Here is a 26,624-nt window from a genome sequence, read left to right on the forward strand (position 1 = left end):
TGCAGAGCCCGGAGTTGGACTCAGTGATCCTTGTAGTTCCCTTCCAACTCAGGGTATTTCTATGATTCTATGAGTATTACTTTTCTGAAATGCTAATAGTTTCTCTTGCTATTCAGCTGCTCTTATGTTAACTACTTTGGCTCCAACAAAGTTTATCCACCTTCAGGAAGATGGGCTTGATGCCTGCCCCCTTTTTTATTTTTAAATTGGCAGTGTTCCTGTCTGCGTCTTTTGTTTTGCTATTAATTCTAATCCTGGAACAAGCAAACTGGAAAAAATATAGTGATTCTGTGTAGAATTATGTTCTCCAGTTGTCTACCTTTATTCTTTCAATAAAATAATTAAAAAAAAAATCTGTTACTGGTGTTCAGGAAGTGAATTTTGGTAATTCATTCTTTTCTTCTGAAAGGAATGGTTAGACAGGGAAAAATGCAAAAATATAGTTTTTATCATAAAGGTTTTATTCTTCCTAAAATAATTCTTTATCTAAACTACTGTGACTTCTCCAGAGATGACTGAATTTCACTTTCAGTTATCAGAACCTACGTAACTGTACTATGTAACTTTGAGATCAATCTAGTTACTTCAAGAGAAGTACTTCCAGTTGGACCCGACCTTCAGTATTGCAGAGAACTGCAGCAGTTCTGGCAGATGAAGATAACGCATTTATCTGGAGGTTATTGGGATTTTTTCATCTGTTATGTCTCGAGCTATTCTTCAGTCCTGTTTTCCAGCACTTACATTGCTGAGCTCTGTGCATCTTTTGCGTCAGCTCTAGGCTTTTTTCCTGCTGCCCCTGCAGCAGGAAGTTGTCTCCATTAGTCTACCCACACACCAAGAAAGTTCGGGACAAAGTGGAGTTTTGGGGTTTTAAGCAGCATGATAAACAAAGCTGTGTTTCAGTTATTTGTTTGAGGTTTTTAATTTTTTTTTCTACATGATTACCCAAAAACCTGAATACATTTTGATCGTGTTTACCTTGTTTTCAGCTATAAATGACTAATTTCAGTTTTGAAAGACCAGTTCAGAATATTTTTGCCTTTTGATTCATAAGAGTAATAATGGAAAGTTAAGACAGTGCTGAATGTCTGATCACCATAAGGCAAGTGCCAGTTAATTTTAATTAAGATTTCCAGGAATAGCTTCAGGATATTTTTTTTAATGTTTTCTAAGCTTCCTACCAATTTCTGTGCTTGCTAAAGGATTTTGTCGCTATCCTTAATTCTCTTCTATTATTTTAATAGGTTTTTCAGATATGGGAAGCCAGAGATGATGGAATTGTACCTTAAGGACTTGCAGTTTATCTAGTGTAGTTGAGAAATATATTTATTTTAGACACTGTTTCATTTCTGGGAAACTTAAAACTGTGAAAAATTTTACTAGCACTAATTGTAACCTTAAAGAGGTCACTTTAATGTAGGGAAAATAAAAGGGTTTTATTAAAGTAAATTTTGTCCTTCAAAATCAGATTGCAAGACTATCTTGTTAGGGTGCTCATATCATGCTTGCTCTTTTGAAATAAGCCATAGCTGTTACTTTCTCATGAACAGCTCAGATTGCAAAAAAAAACGTGGCTGAACTATTTTATAAAGCAGGCCAGCTCTGGTTTAATTACATCAAGCTTTATGAGTTGCTCATTTAAATAAGGGAACTTGGATACATGAGAATACAGTGTTTCCAATTTATTTATATACGAGCTTGTCTGTATTCTCAAGTAACTTAGTTTTGTAATTTGCTCTTAGGTAATATTTCCCCAGCTGCCCCCAGTACAGTTTGTTTACTCTTGGCTTTTCCTTTGTGGATCCAACCAGTTTCGCTCTAGAAAGAGCAAGCATATGGAATTAAAGTCAAACAATAAAGAGTTTGATTTATCAGATTGGAATTAGAGGATTAGGAAAAAATAAACACAAAATATGTACGTTAAAGAATGGAAGACACCGGAGGAGAGAGATTTAGAAAGCTGTTAGTCTGGTAGTCTCCTATCACCAGAAGGCTGACCTTTGTAACATGAAGTAATTTGAGATGTTCGTCTCTAGTTATATGGGAATAGTTTAGATGAGCAATAGGTGCCCTTTGAATGTGAAGTTAGGATCCAGACTTTATAGAAGCTGAATACACTATTTGCTGTGATGAATGGCTCACAAAATAGGAACCAAATACAGATTGCTATTTCACTGAATCACAGAATGGTTGGGGTTTGAAGGGACCTCTGAGGATCATCAAGTCCAACCCCCTGATAAGGCAGGTTCACCTAGAGCAGCTTGTACAGGATGTGTCCAGATGGGTTTTGAATATCTCCAGAGAAGAAGACTCCACAACCCCTTTGGGCAGCGTGTTCCAGCGATCTGTCACCTTCACAGTAAAAAAGCTTTTCCTCATATTCGAGTGCAGCTTCCTGTGTTTCATTGTGTGCCCATTTCCCCATACCCTGTCGCTGGGAAATGCTGCAAAGAGTCTGACCCCATCCTCTTGACACCCCCTTTAAGATACTTGTATGCACTGATAAGATCTACCCTCAGTTGTCTCTTCTCTGGGCTACCTGGCTCTCTCAACCTTTGCTCATAAGAGAGATGCTCTGATCTCATCATCACCTTCGTAGTCCTCCACCAGACCCTCTCCAGTAGTTCCTCGTCTTTTTTGAACTGGTGAGCCCAGAACAGGACACAGCACTCCTGCTGAATGGCGGCACAGCCTTCAGGTGTATCAGCTCCTCCTGCGAGTTCTGTATTGTCAACAAACTTGCTGAGGGTACATTCTGTCCCTTCTTCCAGGTCATTGGTGAGTACATTAAATAAGAGTGGACCCAGTGGAGTGACTCCTGGGGAACGCTGCTCACTACAGGCCTCTGGCCAGACTGCACCGCTTGTCACAGTCCTCTGATGTTCAGCCAGGTCTCAACCCACTTCCCTGTCCACTAACCCAGCCCACATTTCCCGATCTTACCCATGAGGACATTATGGGACACAGTATCAAATGCCTTGCCAAAATAGGCAACATCCACTACTCTTGCCTCATCTACCCAGCCATTCATTTCCTCATAGAAGGCTGTCAGATTGGTCAAGCATAATTTCATCATAGTGAATCTGCGTTGAATACTCCTAATAAGCTTTTCCTCCACGTGCTTCGAGATGGCATCCGTCACCTTTCCATGGATGGACATGAGGCCAATTGGCCTGTAGTTTCCTGAGTCCTCCTTCTTACATTTTTTGAAGATTGGAGTGACATGGGCTTTCCTCCAGTCCTCATGCACCTCTCCTGTTCTCCATGACCTTTCAAAGATGATGGAGACTGGTTTAGCAATAACATTTGTCAGCTCCCTCTGCACTCATGGGTGCATCCCATTGGGGCCCATGGATTTGTGGATGTAAAGTTTTACTAAATGCTGTCTAATCTGATCCTCCTTGGCCACGGGAAAACCTTCCTTTCCCCAGACTTTGGCTCTTGCCTCCAGAATCAGGGATTCCTGAGGGTTTGCCTTAGCAGTAAAGGCTGAGCAAAGAAAGCATACAGTAACTTGCCTTCCCTGTATCCTTTGTCACCCATTTCATTCAGCAGCGGGCCCACAGTTTATCTGGTCTTCCATTTGCTACTTCTAGCAAAAGGTAGGAAGGTGTAGAAGAAGCCCTTCTTCTTGTACTTGACATCCCTCACTAGATTCACTTCCAAATGGACTTTAGCATTCCTCATCACATCCCTACATACTCTGACAGCATGCCTGTGTTCCTCCCAAGTGGACTGTCCCTTTTTCCACATTCCATAAACTTACTCGTTCTGTTTCAGTTTTGTCAGAAGCTCCTTGCTCATCCTTCCATACATGTCTCCTGACCCTTTTGCTTGTTTTCTTACTTACAGGGATGCACTGGTCCTTGGCTTGGGGGAAGTGATGCTTGAATATTAACCAGCTCCCTTAGACCTCTCTATCTTTTGGAGTTTTAACCCATGGGTTTCCTCCAAGTAGGTCCTTGAGGAGGCAAAAAATAGCTCTCCAGAAGTCCAAGGTTGTAATCCTATTTACTGCCCTGCTTCCTTCATCTCTGGAAGATTATGAACATCTTTTGAATAGGACAAAAAATTGGCGTTTCCTTCCTTCAGGAAATGCTAACTTGGAAAAGGTAGTTCAGTTGGAAAAAAATTAGGAGGAATGGTAGGTAAGGAAATGCTGGCTTTGTGTCTAGCGTGAGCTGAGTCTGATTCAAATGATTTTGTTGTTTTATTAGAGCAGTATTGCTTGTTATAGTTGATATTCTTGTCCTAATCCATATGTGAAATGGTCTTTACTCCTTATCATCAAAGAAGACTCACCCAAAAGGACTCAGCTTGGAGCCCTTTCTTTCATCCCTGTTAAAAGAATTGAATTTTTATTTTTCTGAGAACTGTTTTTACAGCTGTACATGGTCTTAGGTGTATCTTGTGTTCTTCCTTCGTCACAGCTCTGCTTTTGGCTTGAAGTTTATAACAGTAGTAAATATTAGAGGAAAAAAAAGCCAAGTGGCCTAAATCATGGTCAGTGTTTGGTTTTATTTTTTGCAAGTGGATCAGCTCTTGATAAGTTATGAAAGATGCTGGAGTCCTGAATTGCACTCTCAGGGAGCTGGTTTTTTCTCCATTGACTGTCAAGCAACCCTGCAGGAGATTAGTTAGCTCCCACAGCTACTTCCCTTAAGTATCTGGAGTTGAATAACATGAACTTTTTCCTGCTCTTGTGTGTATGATTAAAGGATAATCCTTTATGAAATGTGTTATTGTATACCTTTTTAGGATGTGGAAGTTGTATGTGGTATTCGTTGAAACAGTGTAGTACAATAAGGCATGCCTCTGTGACCTTGATTTGGTAGCAGGAAAATACTACTGTGGCTGGCTGCCAAAGGATGCTGTGGAGTGTACATAACACTTAAATCCTGTCTGAGCTTAATCTTCTTACAGTTTCGTAAGAATATACTGCTTGGACTAAGACACGGTGGTGGGTGACAATCAAACAGGAAAATTACTGATAAAATATTAAATACTTGTATACAGGTGCATCAAATTTGAGATACTTCTCAGTGTCTCACGCTGTGTTTTGGTATCAGATTTGATATTCGCGTTGTGATTCCTGTAGAAGCTGGTATGAGGTGTGTGTTTACCTGATACTGAACTTTCAGGGTAACCTACCAAACACAGGGCAAAACATGTGAGAAAGAAAGGCGAGCTCTCTCTCTCTTTTCTCAGGAAGAGAAATAAGTAATGCGTGATTTGTGTGATTAATGCAATTGGGGTCTAATGCTATACTCAAGTGAAATGTGGTTAGTATTATATAGTATGTAATATTATTTCTTTTTATTGAATCCAGCTCTACTAAACACTGAAAGATGAAGGAGGGATATCTGATAGGAGTGTTGTAAAAAGCAATTGAATGGAATAATAGAAGTAGCTGATGTTAGATGGCTAAGATAATTCTGATAGACAAAGTCTGTGTGGTGATCAAATATCCATAATGAGACAGGTCTCTTGCTTGGCAGTGCTTTTCTGTTGCTGAAGAGATGGAAATCGCTGGCTTGCCGTGACGACTAATGGGTAGATAGAAGGTATTTGCAAAGATAGGTTAAACACAAGTTTGGATAGATTGCTGGAAGTTGACCAGTTGGGGGTAAAAGTATTAATCAAACTTAAGAGTGGAACAAGTTTCAGTGCTGTTCTTTTTCATTCAAATTCTTAAATTTCTTCTCAGAATGGCGAAGCCTGACTAAATTCCTATATTTCGTATGTCTGTGCAGTCTAACACTCCTGCTAGTGGTTAAGTTCAGAAAAATGATTCTTAGTGGCTTAGTCACTAGCATTTTCAGATGTGAATGGCACCTGAAAGAGAAGTCATTGGCATTTTAAGTCCCCTCAGTTCCCAGCAACTGTCCTCATTTCATTCTGGCAAGGATGGTCCTATGTGATTAGGGTTTCTGGGTGTTTATTACTCTAAAAATAACTCCAAACAAGACGTAAGGGTAGCCTTAAATAATGTGTCTATAAGTATCCTCCCAAATAAAGGTGTTACCTTTTCAACAGACTTCTTCTGACTTCTTCCCTGGATAAAGTCTTTAATCATGTTAATAGTGCAGAGCCAGCAGCATTGTGTTATGTCCTTACTTTAGTTCATTTTGTTAATGGTTAACTGTGTTACCGATTGTTTATTTAAGTTTTTGAATAGCTGCTTTGATGGCACCAGTTTATTTCAGTTGCATGGTAGCCAAAATTATGATTTGTATTATGTTTCCTGTTTCTGGCAATCACTCTTAAGACGTAGAGGGGCAGAACAATTCGTTTATATTTTAGAACCCAAGCACACTTTGTATGAAGGGAAGACTGTGGAGTTTCTTGGAGTAAACTGCTAAGATTTTATGTTTATGTCTTTTAAAGAATGTGGTCTTCAGAAGCTTTCATGAAAATTCTGAATATTAGAATTAGATGTCTCTGGATATTGTGTGTGATGCTCTCTAAGAATGCTGCTTGCAGACAGGTATGATTTGCATCAGCGTCTTCCCCGTGTGAAAATAAGTCAGTCTTTTCTGCCTCCCTCCATCATGTCAGTTGTGCATGATGTTCCTCACATGGTTTGCTACTGTGAAATTAATGGTGAACATCTCCTTCTTTTGGTTTGTCCAGGGGAAGTTTTAGACCAGATACAGAAAACTGGGCTGAAGTTCCAGTCCGATAAAAAATATCCATGCATCCTTTTTGTGTCTTTTTAATGAAGTCCTGTAGTTCATACAACTCATTCAAAGTGAAAAAGAAAGTGCTTTCCCATTGACTGTTAGATTGAGGGGAAAAAAAATTGGTTTAGATTGCAGACTCAGAAACGTGACCTCTTACTGCAGGGCGAGGTTTAAACAGCTTCTAACTACCACAGTCCGGTGTAAAGCATAACAGAGTTCAAGCCCAGTAGCTCTTACTTCATAGTTGCTATGAAGAAACTTTGCCTCAAGAGCTTATACACTGAAAAGAAAATACTTTTTGTGAGATGAAGGTTTCATATTTGGGTTCAGTTCACAAGCTAATTTACCATTAATTTTCATTTTTGTTATACTTTGAAAGGAACGTATTTGTGAGCACTTTGGTGTATCTCTTCAGAGAGAAAGCTCAATTTTGCATGCAGTCAACTACAGTAAAGGTGCTGTTTCTGCAAGTTTTAAGGGTATTCGTGAGAAAAAGAGGAGGTAAAGACTTTAGTTATGACAAGTAGTTGATTCACCTATTAAGTTTCTTGGTAGGGGATGTATCTAAAAGCAGTTATTCAGAAAGTTCACTTTTAATTGAGCAAGGCTCATTGCAGTAGAGGTTGGACTAGATAACCTTTAAAAGTCCCTTCCAACCCAAACTATTCAGTGATGCTATAAATCTGTGTAAAGGCTTTTATGTTAGACAACTTCTATTAACACTTTAATGAGAAAATGCCTTTAGATGTGGCATAGCGTAAATGCAGTTGCTGAAAATGAAATAGGTAATTGGAGCGCATTTTGTTAAAACACATTTGGTCTAACTGAAAGATTCAAATATGCTTAAGAAACTGCATGCTTGTTCTGGGTAATCACTTGTAAATTGAATCTGTGTTCTGAAAGTCTAAAGCAGTATTCCTTTGCATTGCTGTTACTCTAGATACCGTAGGGTCACTAGGGTTTGATTTGGCCTATTATTTTTGAACAGTGTGCTTTCCATGAGTATTGCAACACAAGCAGTGGTTTGGCTGGTTTTCATTTGTTCTGTTGTTTGTTGAGGTGAGGGGGAGTGTGTGTGTGTGTGTGTGTGTGTGTGTGTGTGTGTGTGTCCATGGCCACTCTCCTGATCCCTTCCTACATATATTTAACAGTTTGAGTCTACAATGTTATTTTTGTTAAATACCTAAAAGAGTTTTATGGAGATTGAAATGCTTGAGTGTGGTAAGAGATAGTTAAGTAAGATAATAGAGTGGATTTGGGGAACCAACAAATAGAGATTAAACAGTATTAAGGGCAAGTTTAGGAATCTTGGATGTGAATTGGAGGCTGGGTCAGTACATGTAATCTTCTTGAACAGGATTTTGCACCAAGTCCAGACTAGAAGTTGTATGTTCTTCTCAGTTAGGTAGGAAGAAAAGAAATTGAGAAAATACAGGGAACCAAAAAGTTTCCTGAAATACAGATTTTTAGTTTGAATAGTTAGGAATATTTTATGTCATCAGTTTCTCTTCATACCCTCTGCCTATGCTTGGTGATATGAAGTTAAAGAAAAAAAAAAAAAAAAGAACACAAAAAATCCCCCAAACCTCCACAACAACAACAAAACTCCCTAAAGCCAAACAACAAAAAAATCTTCCTCTGGACTATCCCAAAGGTATTCTGGACAGTATTGCAGTTTATAGTGATTTGTGAATGCACATGCTCCTTGAAAGCGAGATGCACATCAATAAGATTAATGAATAATGTTTGTCATTCCAGGTTTCAAAAAAACATGATAAAGGGAAGCTGTCATTTTCAGAGTCCAAATGGAATTGACTTTGTCCTGGGAACATGGGGCCCAAGTTCTCTCTGATAGAAGCATATCCAATTCTCATCTGATTCTTAAAATGATTCCTGCTTGGTTTCTAACTAAATGGGTATACAGGAGTTTCTTTTTCTCTTCTTACTACCTCAGAGTTTTCTCAAAACAAAAATTAGCAAAGTGAGAAAATTAGGCATTTGTGGTTTGTTCCAGTCATAAAACGTATAAACATAGTTTGCCAACCAAGGAGCCACTGTATTCTTGTATTCTGGCTGCCAAGAGGCCTGCTCTCACTCTTTCAGGTCTAGTGAGCCACACATTTTAGTTTAATAGCAGGGGTGTGGGGGGGTTCCTGCCAGCCTTTTATGTATTATTTTTGGTATGTTTTTTCCCCTATGAAGTTGGAAGCAATGTGTAGGCATCCCTTACATATTGCTAAATCTTCAGGAAGCGAATGCTAGCAGGTCTACAGCAATTGTGTATGTTATGTCCCTTCTAGAAGGTGAAACATTTTCATTCATCTGGTGATTGTATCTGAGCTGTTACCACTGTGACCTTGCACCAGCAGATAGCGTCATTACAGCAGGTTTTCTCAGGAATAATGGCCTGCAGTGCTGGGATCACCTATTTTCTCCCCTCCTTTGGGTGTAGCTTGTGGTTTATGGCACTAATGTGTGTGCACAGAGGTCAATGACTGGCAGGCACTGACTCAGCAGTTGCCTTGATCAGCATGTGCTTTGGTGAATGCCAGCAGCTTTGTAAGAAGAAACGGCTGGGAGGGGTTTGAGCAGCTCCTGGTGAAAAATGTTACTACACAGAATCACAGAATGGTTGGGGTAGGAAGGGTCCTCTGGAGATCACCTAGTCCAACCCCCACCACTAAAGCAGGTGCACTCAGAGCAGTTGCACAGGATCATGTCTGAGTGGGTTTTGAATATCCCCAGAGGAGACTACAACCTCTCTGGGCAGCCTATTTGAATCCTCTGTCACCCTCAAAGAATTTTTATCTTGTATGCAGATGGAGCTTCCTGTGTTTCAGTTTGTGCCTATTGCCCTTTTTCCTGTTGCTGAGCACTGAAAAGAGTCTGGCCCCATCCTCTTGACACCGCCCTTAAGATATTTGTATGCATTGATGAGATCTACCCTCAGTTGAGGGATGAGATCTACCCTCTATAGCCTCTCTAGAGGCCTGGCTCTCTCAGACTTTGCTCATACTAGATGCTTCAGTCTCCTAATAATCTTCATAGTCCTCCACCAGACCCTTTCCAGTAGTTCCTTGTTTTTCTTGGACTGGGGAGCCCAGAACTGGACTCAACAGTCCAGATGTGGGCTCAGCAGGGCAGAGTAGAGGGAGAGGATGACCTCCCTGGACCTGCTGACACCACGAGAAAAACACTGTGGGTGAGCCACTTGTTACACTGCAGAGGAGTCCAGGGAAAGGACACTCAGCTGGGGACCCCTAGCATCTCTCTTTCTGGCTGACTGCAAGGTAGAGTTCTTTTTTCCTCTCCTTCCTTTAATTTTTATTTCTTTTTCCAAACAGCTTTCACCATTGGAGATTTTAGTTACTGTATCCACTAATAAATTGTTGCAGATGTGAACCTATCTCAACATCCTCTGTGCAACTGCCTGTTTCTCTTGAAGACTTGCAGATTTGCAGCATCCCATCCCCCCAGTTTGGTTTTTTTCTGTATTTGCATATTTGCTCATTAAATAATTTGGGTGAGGTTACAGCCAAGATGCATGAAACTGTTATATAGAGGGCTGTTTCTATAAATGAAGGCTGAGGGGATAGTTTTGACTATACTCCTCTGCTATGCTGTTTTTAGTAACAGTACAGGCTGCTGTGTTGTAAGAGAGACTTGGATTAAGTTTAGTAGCAGTGTGCCAACAGCTGATTATCTGTTTGTTTGTTGTTGGGTTTTTTTCTGTAGTGTGGGGTTTTTTGTCTTTAGACTGACAAGACACTTGTAGTTTTAGTTAAGACTAGAGTGTCTTTTAGTCCATTCCAGAGTTGAATAGCATTGAGGTGAAAACTGAAATGACAACACGGTTTGGTTTTACGAATTATGGATTTTTTTACCATATTATGTGATCTTGTGCTACTGCAAGCCAAGTGTAATTCAGATGTGAACGGCAGGCATCACCAAATACTCAAGGTCTGATAATCATTGTTGGAGTATTCATCTTAGTTACTTTTTTCTATTGTAAAATGGTCTGGTTTGCCTCAGAAAATAAATGTTTCCTTGCAATTCCTTGCAGATTCCTGCTTCAGTGTCTCGAGGATCTTGACGCTAATCTACGGAAACTGAATTCACGTTTGTTTGTTATTCGTGGGCAGCCGGCAGATGTTTTCCCCAGACTTTTTAAGGTAAATGCCTCTTACAGTTGTTGTTTCTGTCCACAAATATGACTGACAAACTATTTTCAACTAGGAATATTTCTTGCGCTATTTACTTCAGTGCAAGTTATCCATGCAAATAGTTAACTGTCCTTGCAGTTTCTCATTAAGGTTGTTTGTGTTTGTTTTGAATTTTTCCCCTTTAATGTACATATCACCAACCGAACTGAGTTGCTCTTAGACTTTACTGGTTTTGCTTTCTTTGTTTCCAGAAACTGAATTGATTTTAAATGGTTTGCTAAGTGTGGGTACTGAATACTACTACATTTACCTTTTCAGGTTTCCTTTGTAATAGTGAAATATAATTCTGTGCACGTGAATCCAGGTTCAAAACCTTTAAAAGTGATGTTTTATTTAGGCCAAATATCTGATGTGATTACTTTTTCATTAAAGGTGATTTAATAAGCCTTCTTCTAGTAGTAGGCTTGTTAAAAGCATAGCGCAACTAAAAAGCAATTTCTAGTCCAAGAAGTTTAAAGCTTTTGTGGGAAAGGGTCTTATTATTGAGAAAATTAAATCTGTGAGGGTTCATGTCATCCATGGATAATAGTGTATTTAAGGTAATAATACTGTAATAGGATAGTAAAAATGAACACTTTGCAGGTTGAGTTGAACTGGGATGACTGAAACAACTGAGACTGGGGGAAAGATTAGATATCTGTTTTTCCAAAGAGATCATATGTTCAAGATTTTTATTCCCAGGTCTTCCACACCAAGATGAGAACTCAACTGAAACTCACATTTCCTTCTTGTGCTTTAGTTGTGAAATGCTAACTGGATGATACTCCTACTGGTCTTTCCTTGATTTCCCCTCAGTAAAGTGTTTCCTGCCATTAGTACTGTGGCATTAGTTGCTTCTTACAACCCCTCAGACACTCAAGCTTGTTAGATTTTTCTGCCGAACTTAGTTTAATTGCATTTAAATAGGGGCAAAGATCTTGCTGTTGTGTCACCATCTGGGGTAGAGCAACATGTGAGAAGTTTTCTTAAATACTTCAATGGCTACTTTGACAACTCCTGTTTCAGATCTTGCTACTAGGCTGATCTTTCTGATATCTGATGTCAACCCATTCACTGTTACCCTCTGTACTTGACCTGTGAGCCAATTGCTCACCCACCACATGATGTGTTTATCCAGCTGTGCACTGGATATTTTGTCCAGAAGGATCCTGTGAAAGACAGTATTGAAAGCTTTACTAAAATCCAAAAAGATAACATCAGCTGGCTTCCCTTGATCAACTAGGTGGGTTCTCTTGTCATAAATGGAAATCAGATTGGATAAGCAGGACTCTGCTCTCATGAAGCCATGCTGGCTGCGACCGATGTCAGTGTTGTCTTTCGTGTGTTTTTCAATACCTCCCAGAATAATCTTTTCCATAACTTTACCAGGCCCTGAAGTGAGATTGACTGGCCTGTAGTTTCTGGGGTCCTCCTTCTTGCTCTTCCTGAAAATTGGGACAGTGTTTGCCAGCTTCCAGTCAGCTGGGACCTCTCTGGATTCCCAAGACTGCTCAAAAATCAAGAGAGACTTTGCAATGACATCAACCAGCTCTTTGAGGATTCTGGGATGAATCCCATCAGGCTCCATAGATTTGTAGGGATCCAGCTGGAACATCAGACTCCTCACAATGTCAGGGTCAATTGGGAGTTGAGCATTCATGGGCTTCCAGCTCAGGCCACTGAGACTCCCTTAGTGCATCATCCGTGTTGAAGACAGAGGCAAAGAAAGTCTTAAACACCTCTGCCTTGTCTCTGTCCCTGTGTATGGGGTGACCATCCTCATCCTGTAAGGGGCCAATGATATTTCTATACTGCCTATTACCATTCATATATTTGAAAAAACTCTTTTTATTGTCCCCCATATGTCTGGCCAACTTCAACTCCAGCTGAGCTGTGGCTGCATGGATTTTCCCCCTACAGTGACAAGCAGCACCTCTGAATTCTTCCCATGCCACTTGACTTTGCTTACACTGGGCATACACCTTCCTTTTCTTGCCTTATTTCCAAGGGAAGGTCCCTGCTCAGCCAAGCCAGCCTTCTGCCTCGCCTGCTTGACTTCTGACATTTGGGAATTGCTCCTTCTGGGCCCTTAGGAGGTGACCAGCACTGAGGCTTGAAAGGTGACCAGCACTGAGGGACCCCAGAACCTCTAAAAGATGTTTTGCTGGGGGTCTTTCTAAATTCCCTGAGCAGCCTGAAGTCTGCTTTCCTCATGTCCAGAGCTGAGGTTTTGCTGGCACTTATCCTTCTGTCAACAGAGGTTTTAAACTCAATCACCTCGTGGTCACTGTGGCCAAGACAGCCACCCATCTCCACTTCATTCTTACCTCATTCTCTTGAATTTGTTCTGGGCTGCTCTCTGGTTCAGTAAAGGAAAAGAATTGAAATAATCACTATTTTTTTTAACATACAAAGTTGCTAGAAGCATCCAGCAGTATGTGCAAAGGGATTTTGCAAAGTCCATACTACTTCTAATTGCCTAGCTTGTGGTGATGTGATCTGGGTGTATTTACATTATGTAGCACTTGTCTTGGAGTTCCTTGACTCCTTTCAGAATGTGACTCTGGCTTTTGGACACATTTTTTATGGTCTTCTTTTTAATATGCCAGAAGAAAGAAAGATGTAGAAAACTATCTGCTGCAACAGTGGTTTTACATTATGAAATGGGAAATAAATGTTGTATGATGGTGTAGGAGTTTCCTTGAGGATTCAAGGCCTGCTGGGTTAGTCTTGGCAGACTTGAAGATGGACAGAGGCAAGCCTTCTTTCAAAGAACAAGCACTCCTTGGAATTGCCTATCCTCGGGGCTGGGCTTCATCTAGGAGAGAGCTAGAGTTTGGAAATGAAATAGCACCCCAGGAGAACAGCGTTGAGTGCCCTTGTCTCGTTAGTGTAAATCCAATTCTCTGAAATACTCTTGCTGGTGTATTTAAATCAAGTGATTAAGATTCTGAGGGATTAGAAGGGTATTTCTTTGAGTTTGATTGGCATGATGCCTTTCTAGGATCATTCTGTGCATGCTTCAGCTTTCCAGTTTTCTACTGTTGCAGAAGCTTTAGCCATTAGTTGATCCCTTTGTTCACTTCTTATTTACCCACCTGTGACTATTGGGCTTAGTAACAGCATCTGTGACATAAGGGATATTAGACTTCAAGGCATAAGGCAATGTCTTTTTAGGAGACAGCCCTTTTTTTCTTTTTCTAGTTGAGAATTTGAAGACTGTCCGAGTGAGGAGTAGGGATTTGGAAAAGGTAGGAAAGTGTGTGATGTTTGGCTTGAGGGCAGGGCGTTATTTTCTGCCCCTGAAACTTCAGTTCTGCTGTTGAAGGCATATGTAAAAAGCTTTTCTGCAGACCAAGACTGCTGATCAGCCTTCAGAAGGTGTCATCTTTTCCTTCTGTTGTCTCTCTTAAGGTATATGGATCCTACAGTTAGAGATGAATTTTCAAAATTTGCACAGAAGTTGTCCCATTGCTGTGTGCACCCACAGTAACAGAACAGATAGAGGCTTTTCTTAAGCCCAATTCCTACTTAGATGCCAAAAAGCTGAACTTCGGTTTTGGTAATCTGGGTGTCTGAATTTGGGCCTTTCTGTATCTCTGATTACTATCCGCAATAATACCTTTTGTTCCATTCTGCCCCTCTCCTTCCAGTTCACCTTCCCCTTCCCCTCCATCATGCAGCTGAGTTGCTGACAGACCACATTTTTTTGTTTGTGTTGTAGGAGTGGAACATTGCAAAGCTTTCAATTGAATATGATTCTGAACCATTTGGGAAGGAAAGAGATGCAGCTATTAAGAAGCTGGCTAGTGAAGCTGGAGTGGAGGTCATTGTTCGGATTTCCCACACATTGTATGACCTAGACAAGTAAGTTACCATTACCTCTGGTTTTAAAAAGAAAAAAAGAAAAACTTAGAGTTTCATGTAGTATTTGTTTAGATACTGTGTGCCACTTTCTACACAGAGCACTTTATAGTTAGGGAAACTACAAGTTTGGTTTATGTTTCTCTTCATCCATCCAAATTTTATTATATACTGAGTAGAATTTGAAACTCCAAGGAATTATATGTACCTGTATTTGAAATGCAGTTTTAATTTGGGGTTCTTTTGAAAATAATGTTTATGATAATTGTCTTTTATTATTTTTCTTTTGTTTCTTTGCCTTGAACTGTCCATGTTCATTACTTCCTCGTTCATGAAGAACGAAGACAATTGACTTGGTTATAAACAGTTAATTTATGTCTTCCTAGAGGGGAAAAAAAAGGTGGTAAAATTAAAGTTCAGAATGTCTGGATTACTGTGTATATCTGTGATTTTTATATAGCATGCTAGAGGAAGATAAAGAGATATTTCTCTGCGTGTATTGCTGTGTATCTTTTATAAAAAAGAATGTTTAAATACTATTGTCTGATATACCCCTTTGCTTTTTTTCTTTTTCTTCAATCCAGAATAATAGAGTTAAATGGGGGGCAGCCTCCTCTTACTTACAAGCGGTTCCAGACCCTCATTAGTAGAATGGAACCACTGGAGATGCCTGTGGAGACCATAACCCCAGAAGTGATGAAAAAATGTACGACTCCAGTTTCTGAAGACCATGATGAGAAATACGGTGTGCCATCGCTTGAAGAGCTGGGTATGTTCTAGGATTGCTTTGACATTATGAAACAAGAAAGATGTAATCTACCACTTAAAATAACAAAGAGAGAGATCCTACTTGTGGTTAGTTGTTATACTGATACAATTATGACATACAAAAAGAACAAAAAAAGGATAATCAACTCCATAAATTAAATAGTTGTAGTTTTGGTTACCCTGCATATTGCAGAGCTGAGAAGTTGAAAATAATTTGGAAAATGATAGACATGTCACCTTTTACAAAAAAAGAAATAGAAGAAGTAGGATTGAAGTAAGACCATTCAGCGTGTAAAATTTGTAATGTATATTAATGAAAGTGCAAAAGTTTAATTTAAAAATTTAATTTTGCTGCAAGTTAGAGGTATTGGATGTGCTTTGAGAAGATTTGGTTACATACTGTTTTAAAACTTGTACTTTAACGTGTGTCGAACTTAGGGTTTTTCTCAAGATGCAGTAAAATAGTCAAGTATCAATATGGTAGAATTTTGTTGCCCTACAGGATAAGCAAACAAGGAATTTCTTTGTTTCAATTTGTCTTTCAGGTTTTGATACAGATGGTCTGCCTTCTGCAGTATGGCCAGGGGGAGAAACAGAAGCTCTCACACGATTGGAAAGGCATCTAGAACGAAAGGTGTGTTCCGGATCACTGCAAGTTCCATGTATCTGGGAAACATGGTTACTCTTTGATATGAAATGTTAAAAAAAAACCAAACCCACTAACTTCAGGCCTCAATACAATGATACAAATCAATAGTTTGTTTCTTAGTTTTAGAATATGATAGCAGGTCATCTTTGAATTTTAGAGAAAACCTGTTTTACTATTTTATACTGAAAAGAAATTTTTTTTTGAGATAATTTTACTTGAAACATACTTCTTATAATTTTGAAGGGGAATTCCTCTGAGAACTAGTTTATTGCTAGTTTGGCTATGTTTCCAATGTATTTAAAAGAAAGGGACAGATAGGTCTGGAAGACAGTTCATGCCTTCTGCATTGAGATGAATTAAATTACCTTCTAGAGGTTCCACTGATTCAAAAGGAACCCCTGGATGTTGTAGGTAATGTGATCATCTGTCCACTGTTGGGATTCAGTTATGGACAGTGTATGATTTCTCCCTATATAAGTTGCTACATAGCTGGTAGTCTGATATTGTTTTGTGGTTTTTTTCTTCCTAAGGCTTGGGTAGCAAACTTTGAAAGACCACGAATGAATGCAAATTCCCTTCTGGCAAGTCCTACAGGGCTCAGTCCCTACCTCCGCTTTGGCTGCTTGTCCTGTCGTCTCTTTTATTTCAAGTTAACGGATCTGTACAAAAAGGTAGGATTTCTGTGTAGTCATCTACATATTCTTAGATGCCGTGATTTTCCTCTACTTCTCCTAATAAAATGTTTTTCTTTAATGATGATCTTCAGGTAAAAAAGAACAGCTCCCCTCCCCTCTCCCTCTATGGCCAGCTGTTATGGCGTGAATTTTTCTACACAGCGGCGACTAACAATCCACGGTTTGATAAAATGGAGGGGAATCCTATCTGTGTTCAAATTCCATGGGATAAGAATCCTGAGGCTTTGGCCAAGTGGGCGGAAGGCAGGACAGGTTTTCCGTGGATTGATGCAATTATGACACAGCTTCGTCAGGAAGGTTGGATTCACCACTTAGCCCGGCATGCTGTAGCATGCTTTTTGACTCGAGGTGACCTCTGGATTAGCTGGGAAGAAGGAATGAAGGTATTGTTTCTTATTCTTGAATTTATTAACGTGCCTGGTAAAGTTTCAGATTGTCATTCTAGAGTTGTTGTTACTGTGCCGTGTAAGATGAAATTTAAACCTTAAATTGTGGGCAAAACTAAATCAGTTCTGATAAACCAGTCATGTTGAAATTTTGCCTCTTGAATGCCCCCTTTTATTGGAATATTAAAGTGTTTCTTGCAGTCATAATAGGTCTGAAATTCTTTTAAATGTGAGATTTCCTCTTAAATCTTGGCAAATAAACATGGATTACTATTGAGATTTCTTTCCAATCATTTTGTCTCAACAATTGCTGTTCCCATCTTGCATCTGCTTCCCTGCAAAGGGAAAGCTCTATGAGAATTAAAGGGAGAAAAATAAAAGCTGAGAATGTCCTTTCAGCAATGTCTGTGCTTTTGCCCAGTGTTAGAAGTGTGAGTAAGGGCAACATGATTTGGCTGGAGGTTCAGTGCAATTAATTCTATTCAAGTATCTAAGAGATGGTGAAGTTCAAATTTAAAATGTCAGTCTTCTGATCTCAGCCTTTGAATCAGTGTTACATTTTTAGAAAGGTAGCACGTCTTTTACTGAGCGATTGTAATCAATGAAAATTTGATAATCAATTTTTTTTTAATCTAAAAAAGAACTTACTTGCCATCAGGATTGTGACCTCATATTTATATATGTATATATTCTTAGGAAATTTTATTTTCCTTAAATCACTTGTAAGCAAACATCGTTCATTTAAAAATAAGTTGGTTACACAACAAAATAAGCTGCTTTAGGAATCTTCCTTTTACAGTTCATAGATAAAGACAGAGACATCAAAGATGCCTTTAGATAGGTAACTCAGACAACAACAAAGCTGCATAATACAGATAAATGATAACTAGTTCCTACTTTTGCAATAATAAGATATGAAAAAATATATGGAGGGCCCCGACTTGTACAGTGGTCCATAGCTTGCAAAAGTTAATCTGGCCTTCCACGTGATGTTATTTCCAGTCTTATTACGTGGCAGCATCTAGTGGAACAATTGTGTGCTAACACTTAATGCCTGAAGATCTTGTTGCATTATGAGTCACTTTCTATTTAAAATGTATTTTGAAAATGTTTTTAAACATCTTATTTTTTCAAAGCAAATGAGTTTTTTCCAAATAATTGCAGATATTTAGAGAAACATACTTTTGTAACACTAATTCAGTGTATACTGTGGAATGAGTGTCTTATTTAATATATGGAGAGAGATTATTGTTTAATGGTATTGTCTTATTTAGACTTTACATAGGATTAATATTAGTGGGAGTAGTAAGATGTTGAGGCATGAAGAAAGAGGATGATTTCTTTGGAACATTTGGGAAAAAAAAAAGGAAAATCAGAACTTGGAAAAATATGTATTAGGTAATTATCTGTTCTCAAACCTACTTGGTGCACTCTTCTTATAAAAGGTCCTGGAATGTTGTCCTTCAAAGAATAAGGCTTCACTTTATTTCTTTTTAGCCTGTATTGCTAGTGATCTGATGGAGCAGATAAACTCCTTCTTGTACAAGTTAGTATTGTCTGATTAAAAAACAATCAGTGCTGGAAACTTGAATGTTTCACAGCTACTGAGCCCCAGATTTAAAGTAAAACCTTCATAAGCCTTCAACTTTCTCATGAATTATTTTTAGCATAATAAGGGTAGCAAATCAGAATTAAAGTTTTTGGAAGATTTTTTTATTTTCTTCAGACCAGAGTTCATTGTCTGTCCGACCATTCTTTGGTGTTCTGGGTAGTTCATGTTCCTTCAGGAATTCCTCCAGGAATTTAAGAACGTATCCTCAAAACTGTGATTACTAGATTAACTATTGGCCTCCGAGAACACAACTTCTGAATGTTTGTGCTATCCTGAAACTCCTGAATGCTGCTCTTGGGATTCCTCACACAGTGAAAGGTGCTGTGCAAGTTGAGGTATTCAGACCAACAATTTAAATTCATACTTTGTACGTTCCCTGTTTTCTGGAAGTTTGCAAAGCTTACTCAATTGCGATGTGATGAAGCAACTCTTCTGAAAATAGCAAATGACACTTGCAAGCAGTCAGGCTCCAGCCATCCTTAGGGGATTTACTTTTCAAGGCTGTGAGAGGCTTGTGTAAGAATGTGTAGCTTTCTGAGATGTTTACAAGTTTGCTTACAGGTTAAAAGCCTGTTCTTGAATTATTTTTTTTTTCTTTTGTTCTTGAGTTTAGCATTTAGGTAAGTATTTGCAATTGCATACTAAGCATTCTGTTTATGTTGCCAGGTAAGAAAGAGCTGAAATCAGAAACTCAGGAAAGGATAACAAAAAAGTATGTGTCTTGAAGGTGTATCATGTTCAGACTAACTTGTTGCTCTGATTTCTTAAGGTCTTCGAAGAGCTGTTACTTGATGCAGATTGGAGTGTGAATGCTGGAAGCTGGATGTGGCTGTCCTGCAGTTCTTTCTTTCAGCAGTTTTTTCACTGCTACTGTCCAGTGGGTTTTGGCAGAAGAACAGACCCAAATGGGGATTATATCAGGTAACTCACAATCCAGGAATTACAGTGATTGATTCATGGATGTTACTTATAATATCAAATGGCTTTATACTTAACGTGACCTTTTTATTATTTTTTAAGGCGTTATTTGCCAGTACTTAGAGGTTTCCCTGCAAAATACATCTATGATCCTTGGAATGCCCCAGAGAGCATCCAGAAGGCTGCAAAATGTATTATAGGAGTTAATTATCCCAAACCAATGGTAAACCATGCAGAGGCAAGCCGTCTGAATATTGAGAGGATGAAACAAATCTACCAGCAGCTTTCACGATACAGAGGACTGGGTATGGTTGTAGACTATTGGCTTTATTTGGAAATTTCTCCAATCTTCTAGCAATTAATAATTTGGTCCCATGACTGTGGTAATAAGGTGTAAGCTCAGAGCGGTGACCAGGGTTGTGTGTCCAAATAAATAAAAATGTTATACGTAATCAAGAAAGGAAAGAAGTTTGAGGGGAGTGCCTCTTTCCAAATATCACCCAGATTTTTTTTTTTTGATTTTTTGAAGTATTTTGGTTAAACTGGGCCTTCTGTGCATTCTGATACTCTTGTATAGATAGGTTTTAATGTTAGTAATTAGAAATTTAATGTGGTTCATAACTTCAACCATACTGTATTTGCATTTGCAAATGCTGTTGCTTGAATAGGCACCAGTACAATCCCTGGTATCATTCTTTCTCTTTGCTCTGAGAGGTAAACCACGTGCACTGTACTGCTCAGAGCAAGGTGTGAGCAGTCAGTATGTTCAGGTATTAGATATTGAATCAGGATGCACTGCACTGTAATGGATCATATTGAGTACATTTAACTAAGAAATATTGGAAAAGTTACGCAGAATATTATGTAGAAAAGTAAAGTTATGTAAATGTGAACTGAAATTACTTGGCAAGATTCCAGAAGGAGGCAAGATAGATGTGTTCTCCTTTTATATAGGTGAGGGGGGAGAATAGCTATCATGAGGAAAAAAGCATGCTGCACTTACTCTGTGTTTTTGCTGTATTTCTTTATATATTTTATTTTGTTGCCTAGGTCTTCTTGCAACAGTGCCTTCTAATCCAAATGGAAATGGAAATGGTGGCCTAATGGGCTATTCACCAGGAGAAAGCATTTCTGGCTGTGGTAGTACAGGAGGTCAGTCAAATTCTTTCAATACATAGAATTATTGGAATGGAACCACACAAACTTCTATAATGCCCTTGCCATTATGTATTATAAGAAAGAACTGTTTCCACAAGGCAGTTTTGAGTGCAAGTTACAAACATTTTCAAATTTACTCACTGTTTGATAGCATTTGTATAGAGACATCTTTAAATTATTTTTTAATCTCAAATATGTAAGAAGTTTTAACCTGTTTTCTTCCCCTCTGCAAATTCCTTATTAGCATGTATCAAACAGTTTGATTTCCTCCCAGAAGTCTATAAGCATCCTGATACTTATAATAAGGAGTGACTTGTGAACTTTCAAGTCAGAACTGTGACCTTGTAAAGTTTTCTGATGGTGGCATTAAATTGCTTACTGGAATTTATTGCTACTAAAAAGCATAAGAACAGGATTAAGATTGTATTAATCTGTGTTGCATCTTAAGTGCCACATACACCTTGGACTCTTCATTGTACAGCGATGCAGCAGAACTGAAAATTTACTGAGTTTACATTTTCCATAGACTTTGGTCAAGGTTGGAAGCACATTGTGGAAGAAGACTGAGCTTACTGTTCTTAGCCAGAACAGTTCCTCTTGAAGATTTAAAGTCTAGACTCCTTAAAGCTGGGTGCTTGGACTTTTATAAATTCAAGAGATTTAGAAGACAAGAAGGGTTTATTTTTAAAAAAAATAACATTATGTGCACTGTTTTCTCCTTAAAATATATTCATATACACTGAAATGTAAACATGTACTTAAACTTTTCACATCAGAAAATGTATTCCTTTTGTAGCAGGTGAGAGTGTATTCATCTGAATTTGGAAAGACAAAAGCATTAGAGCTTTGGACCCATTTTGGGGTGCTTTGACAAAAAAAAAAAGACCACAGCAAGAAGTCAGCCTCTGGAAGAGAGGGGAAACACCCCACAAACGCACATTTTAAATTCCCAAACTGGAATTGTATCTTCTGTTATGTTTAAGTCTTTTCCCTGCCTCTCCAGGAGCTCAGCTGGGAACTGGTGATGGTCACACAGTTGTTCAGTCATGTGCCCTGGGAGACTCTCATACAGGAGCAAGTGGAATTCAGCAGCAAGGTATTATGGCAGTGCCTATCTGTAGAGGATCTCCAAATCCTTGCAACTGTGGAAAACCAGGCAAAACAACAAAATAGCATGGATAGATTTTGGGTAACAGTTGCTGTCTACTACATGAACTGGGCTTGTTTCTGTTTTTTAAACATAAAAATTATTTCTTAGAGTGAACATGCCTGTCTTGTCACTTTTATCTCTAAAATGAGAAGTGTTTGTATGTTTTGAGTGGGAGGGATCACAAGTGTGACTAAACAAAAATTAATAAACGTTATCCTAGGCTACTGTAAATGAAAGATACTGAAAAAAAAGAAGTCCACCTTGTGTATTGGGTAGCAATAGTTGTACGTTATCTTTTCTTGGATTTCACTACCACTCTTCCCATATATAGTCCATTTCCACAGTTTTGTGTGGATAGTCTCATATTGTGCAAGCAAATTGTTACTTTAACTATACAGAAACTTAAGCTGTGGTTTGTGATGGATCAAAGTTGCAATCAAATTTAACACAACTGTTTTTCCTTGCAGTCATAACAGAGGCGGTGTGTTTACTGATCATGAAGTACTGTAATCTGTGTTTTGTTTAAGCATCCAGAGCGCAACCGGAACAGCGCAACTGTTCAGAACAAGGAACCTTGCAACTGCTTCTGCTAATGGCACTATTTATGCAGAACACTGAGTTTCAAGGTTGCCAGTAGATAGTTTACGTGAATCAGAAGGAAGTTTGCGTCTTTCTTCTACGTTACACTTGCTTTTTTTTATTTTTCCACAATGAGGATTCACTAGTATTGCAATAACAAAATAATAAAGAGGATGAGGAGACTTGGCAGAAGTAATGTTAAAATTTATTACAGCTTAAAGTGTTTGGATATGTAAACATTCTGCTTGTTTCAAATATAATGCACAAATATGTAGACACTTAATTTTCACTCTGCATAAATAAGTGCATACATATTTAACTGCTGTAGGCTGCTGTGAGTGAGGCTTATTTTTCTTTTGCATAAGAGCTCTTCTGCATTCAGGATGGTTTCTGGCAGGATTTTTCTTGAAGATGGAAAATAAATCAATTGGCTCCTTTTTGTTGTTGTAAAGAACATAACTGTACACTTGCTTGCAGATCTAAATTTTACTTATTATAATATCTACTGTATCTGAACAGGTTACTGTCAAGCAAGTAGTATCTTACACTATGCTCATGGAGACAATCAGCAATCACACTTATTGCAAGCAGGTAATTCAAACAACAGCAACAAAAACCCAAACCACTTTTCCTGAATATATAAAGGTGCAATGGAGTCTTAATGGTAAATACTGATTTTAAATTATCAGGAAGAACGGCCCTTGGTACTGGCATTAGTGCAGGGAAACGCCCAAATCCAGAAGAAGAGACTCAGAGCGTTGGACCAAAAGTCCAGCGACAGAGCACAAATTAAACTGGTAAGATCTGAGACACCTTAAAGTTATCAAATTCCTGTACAGATTTTGTGTCTGTGATAACATTCATGTCACTGCAGTGCATAGGATCCTAAATTACTGCTGTAAATATTTCTGTTCCAGGTACTGTACAAACAAACAGTACAAAATCTTGGCTCTAAGGGAATTAGTGAACTACAAAATAGGAAGAAGTTACAAAAATAGAGTCAGACCAGAGATTATCAGACACAGATACAGGTGTTAATGAAAGAGAGATGGATAAACTGTGGTTTTAAATATGTTAGCAGAGCTGCTTAAGTAGCTTCAGTTACCCTCTGCTCCCACGTCTCACCCTGAGTTGTTCCAGTAGCACTGTTTGTGTGAATGTATTGTGACCTGAATCAGAAGACTGAGGCAACTCACAAGGAAAAGCTCATGGCCTAATTAGAGTTTTAGACATACAAGTGGACTAAGCAGAACACGTTTTAGAGAGAGACTGCCAAAAACCTGCAAAATGCTGGTGTAGTTACTGTATGTACAAATACGATTTGAAGATGTGAGCGTTTGTCATCAGACTGTAACTGAAGAAGGACACTCAGATTGCTGAAGTTTGTCAAGCTGTGGAGAAAAGGACTTGAGGTTGGAGAAGGAGGTATTGTAGATAGATACACACAAACAGGTGTGAAAATATGTAGAGAGAAGCGGTAAATTGGAGAAGGAGTTGGCTATGTGTAAAATCATAAGCATAGAGAAGAAAACTGGATTTTGTGTTTTGGGTAATGTTGATTGGGAATAGGATAGAGAAAAGAGAAGGCCAAAGAAGTTATACACCCTCCCCAGTGAGCTTGATTTGAGAGGAACAAGGAAGATTACCTGAAAATAATTAAGGCTAAGTTAAGTTAAAGAATTATTACCTAGGGGGAAAGCCAAAGAGTGGAGGACTGTCTGAAGCAAGAGGAGACAGGATTTAGAACTAGGAGTGTGGCTGCGTGGATTAAAGGTGATTGAGATGTCATTCCATCCTTACCTTTTTTTAAAAAGTAAGTGGACAGTTGGTCGTTATGGAGTTTGAATAAAAGTAAGACTAGTGCAACAGGTGAGATAATAGCACATGGAGAAACTTGGTTGGAATTGGAAGATAAGGATTCCATAGAGCAAATATAGGAGATGCATTCAGTATCTCTAGAGGTAAAAAGGGAAATTCAGTCTCCCTTCATTTGGATTTGACAGCAAGATCTAATTTTGCTTGTTACGTGGTGTCAGCATTTTGTCGAAGTTACTGCGGTGCATTATGAACAATTGTGTTGGAAGTGATTCGAGTCAGTGCAGAACCACAGCATTGTTTCCATGATGCTGTCAATTGAAAAAGTGAGGTGAGACCTTAGTGATTGATCCATCTGCTCTTTTCTCACATACTGGAAGCCCTGTAAACTGTGCTTCTATGTTCTCAAACTGATGTCTGGTTCTTGGATGGGCCTGAATGGAATGTAATTCCAAGAGAGTCTGTGCTTCAGTAGCTGTCTAATCCTTAGTATGTGCAGATTCATTCAGCATCCATGTTTTGTATTGCAGAATTCCTTAGGTGCTCGTGTCTGTGTAGAAGAAGTACCCGCAGAGCGAACGTCTGGTTCCTGTTTAAGCTCTTTTTCAATTGAGAGACAGGTTGGAGGGGTTTCCAGTTTGGCAGAGAAGACTGATTTTGCTAGGGGTGCTCAAAGCATGCTGCAAAACCATTATAGTCAGTACAAAAATCAGCAAGATCATACTCAAAAACACTGCTGGGAAAAGGATATTTTCACTTCTGAATAACCCTAAAGAGGCTTGTGTTGGGTTTCTCTTTTTTTTTCCCTCTCTCTCTTTTTTTTTTTTCCCTCTTCTAGCCTCTAGGGAGTGAGCAATAAGAATTCTGAGTACTTGGGCCGATACAAATGGGGACAGGGCTTCCTGCACTGAGAAGGGGGGAAAGAATATTGGTCCCTTGAATTACTTCTGCATTCTTCAAAGACTCACATTAAACTGCTTAAGAATATTTTCTTTTCTTTTTTCTTGCAGCTTTATTGGAAAAGAAGTTTACCACTCAAAGAACACACGGGACAAAATTCCTGCTACTCTGTATTGGAACTAAAGTGTTGTGAGAGTTCATGTTCTAAAATGACATACTTTTTCATAAATTATTTTCAATTGTTCTCAGTTGATGTAAACAAGTCCAATTTTTGGAATGCATTATTTCTAACTGGCATTTCTATGGTTTTTAACTTTTTAATGACTCTTTCACAAAGGGCAAATTGAGTTTTGTATATAAAGTATTTGGTGAAGAATTTGCTAACTTATTGTAAATATAAATATTCATGATTAGCTATAGACCCATCGATATATTTTTGATAATCTTTCATGTATATGGTCGTAGGAGAAGCTGTAGTGCTGTTCTGTAAAACGGATGAACATAGAAAGTTTTGAAATTTTTAAATTGTTATTATTTTTAGATTCCATACTTGAGCTCTGTATGATCAACTTCATATTTTCACAATGTAAGTGCTTAGGACTGTGTTTAATCAAATACAGTAGAGTTGTAACATGAATTAATCACATCTGTGTATAAAACATATGCCAACTTTAGTCGAGTTGTACAATTCTCATGTATATGTCCAGTCCTTGTATTTCTCAGTTGCCTTGTTCGGTAATGACATACCTTGTTAATAAAAGAAAATTGTATATATATAGATAAATATGTTTGTCTTTTGTGTACTCTTACTGCTCCAGTACATATTTCCAAACAAAACTGTTTCAGGAAAAAAGAAGAGAAATACACTTTTTAGATGTAATTCAGAAGTGATAAACAGTAAACTATGCTACCTTTCACTTCAAGTTTCATGATACTGAAGCAAAACACTATACAAATTATCCAGGCCTTCTTCTTGTAACTGCATGCACGTATGTATTCTGACCATTAAATGTTTTTCATCACTATATTTATTAAGCGTTTCTCCAAAATCCAGGTGTTTGGGTTTGGGGGTTCTTTTCCCTGCTATAATTATAATTTGCGTGATAGCCAGGAAGTCTTTCCTGCACCGCAGCTAATTTGCTGCCCTTCAAGAAAGTTGATTACAGATTTGCTGAATTCTCAGTCAATACTGTCTCGATTGTCTAGATAAGTTATATCTGAATGTTTTTTTCAGACCATTAACAT

General features: G+C 38.5%; 1 protein-coding gene across 1 annotated transcript in view; it reads left to right on the forward strand.

Moving 5' to 3' along the window:
- The window catches only part of CRY1 (cryptochrome circadian regulator 1), a 38,372-nt gene extending 12,211 nt beyond the window's left edge, over positions 1 to 26,161 (forward strand). Inside the window, exons 2-14 of the mRNA XM_027886629.1 lie at positions 10,747 to 10,855; positions 14,610 to 14,752; positions 15,334 to 15,518; positions 16,063 to 16,151; positions 16,697 to 16,837; positions 16,933 to 17,244; positions 19,629 to 19,780; positions 19,880 to 20,082; positions 20,828 to 20,929; positions 21,939 to 22,031; positions 23,184 to 23,255; positions 23,354 to 23,461; positions 25,490 to 26,161. Of these exons, the coding sequence (XP_027742430.1) occupies positions 10,747 to 10,855; positions 14,610 to 14,752; positions 15,334 to 15,518; positions 16,063 to 16,151; positions 16,697 to 16,837; positions 16,933 to 17,244; positions 19,629 to 19,780; positions 19,880 to 20,082; positions 20,828 to 20,929; positions 21,939 to 22,031; positions 23,184 to 23,255; positions 23,354 to 23,457 (1,705 nt within the window). The 3' untranslated portion in view covers positions 23,458 to 23,461; positions 25,490 to 26,161. The remainder of the gene's footprint in view (positions 1 to 10,746; positions 10,856 to 14,609; positions 14,753 to 15,333; positions 15,519 to 16,062; positions 16,152 to 16,696; positions 16,838 to 16,932; positions 17,245 to 19,628; positions 19,781 to 19,879; positions 20,083 to 20,827; positions 20,930 to 21,938; positions 22,032 to 23,183; positions 23,256 to 23,353; positions 23,462 to 25,489) is intronic.
- Positions 26,162 to 26,624: the final 463 nt, after the last annotated feature.

Source organism: Empidonax traillii, unplaced genomic scaffold (genome assembly GCF_003031625.1).
Source record: "Empidonax traillii isolate 1590-97213 ecotype Southwest subspecies unplaced genomic scaffold, ASM303162v1 scaffold191:size1449129, whole genome shotgun sequence".
Classification (NCBI taxonomy): domain Eukaryota; kingdom Metazoa; phylum Chordata; class Aves; order Passeriformes; family Tyrannidae; genus Empidonax; species Empidonax traillii.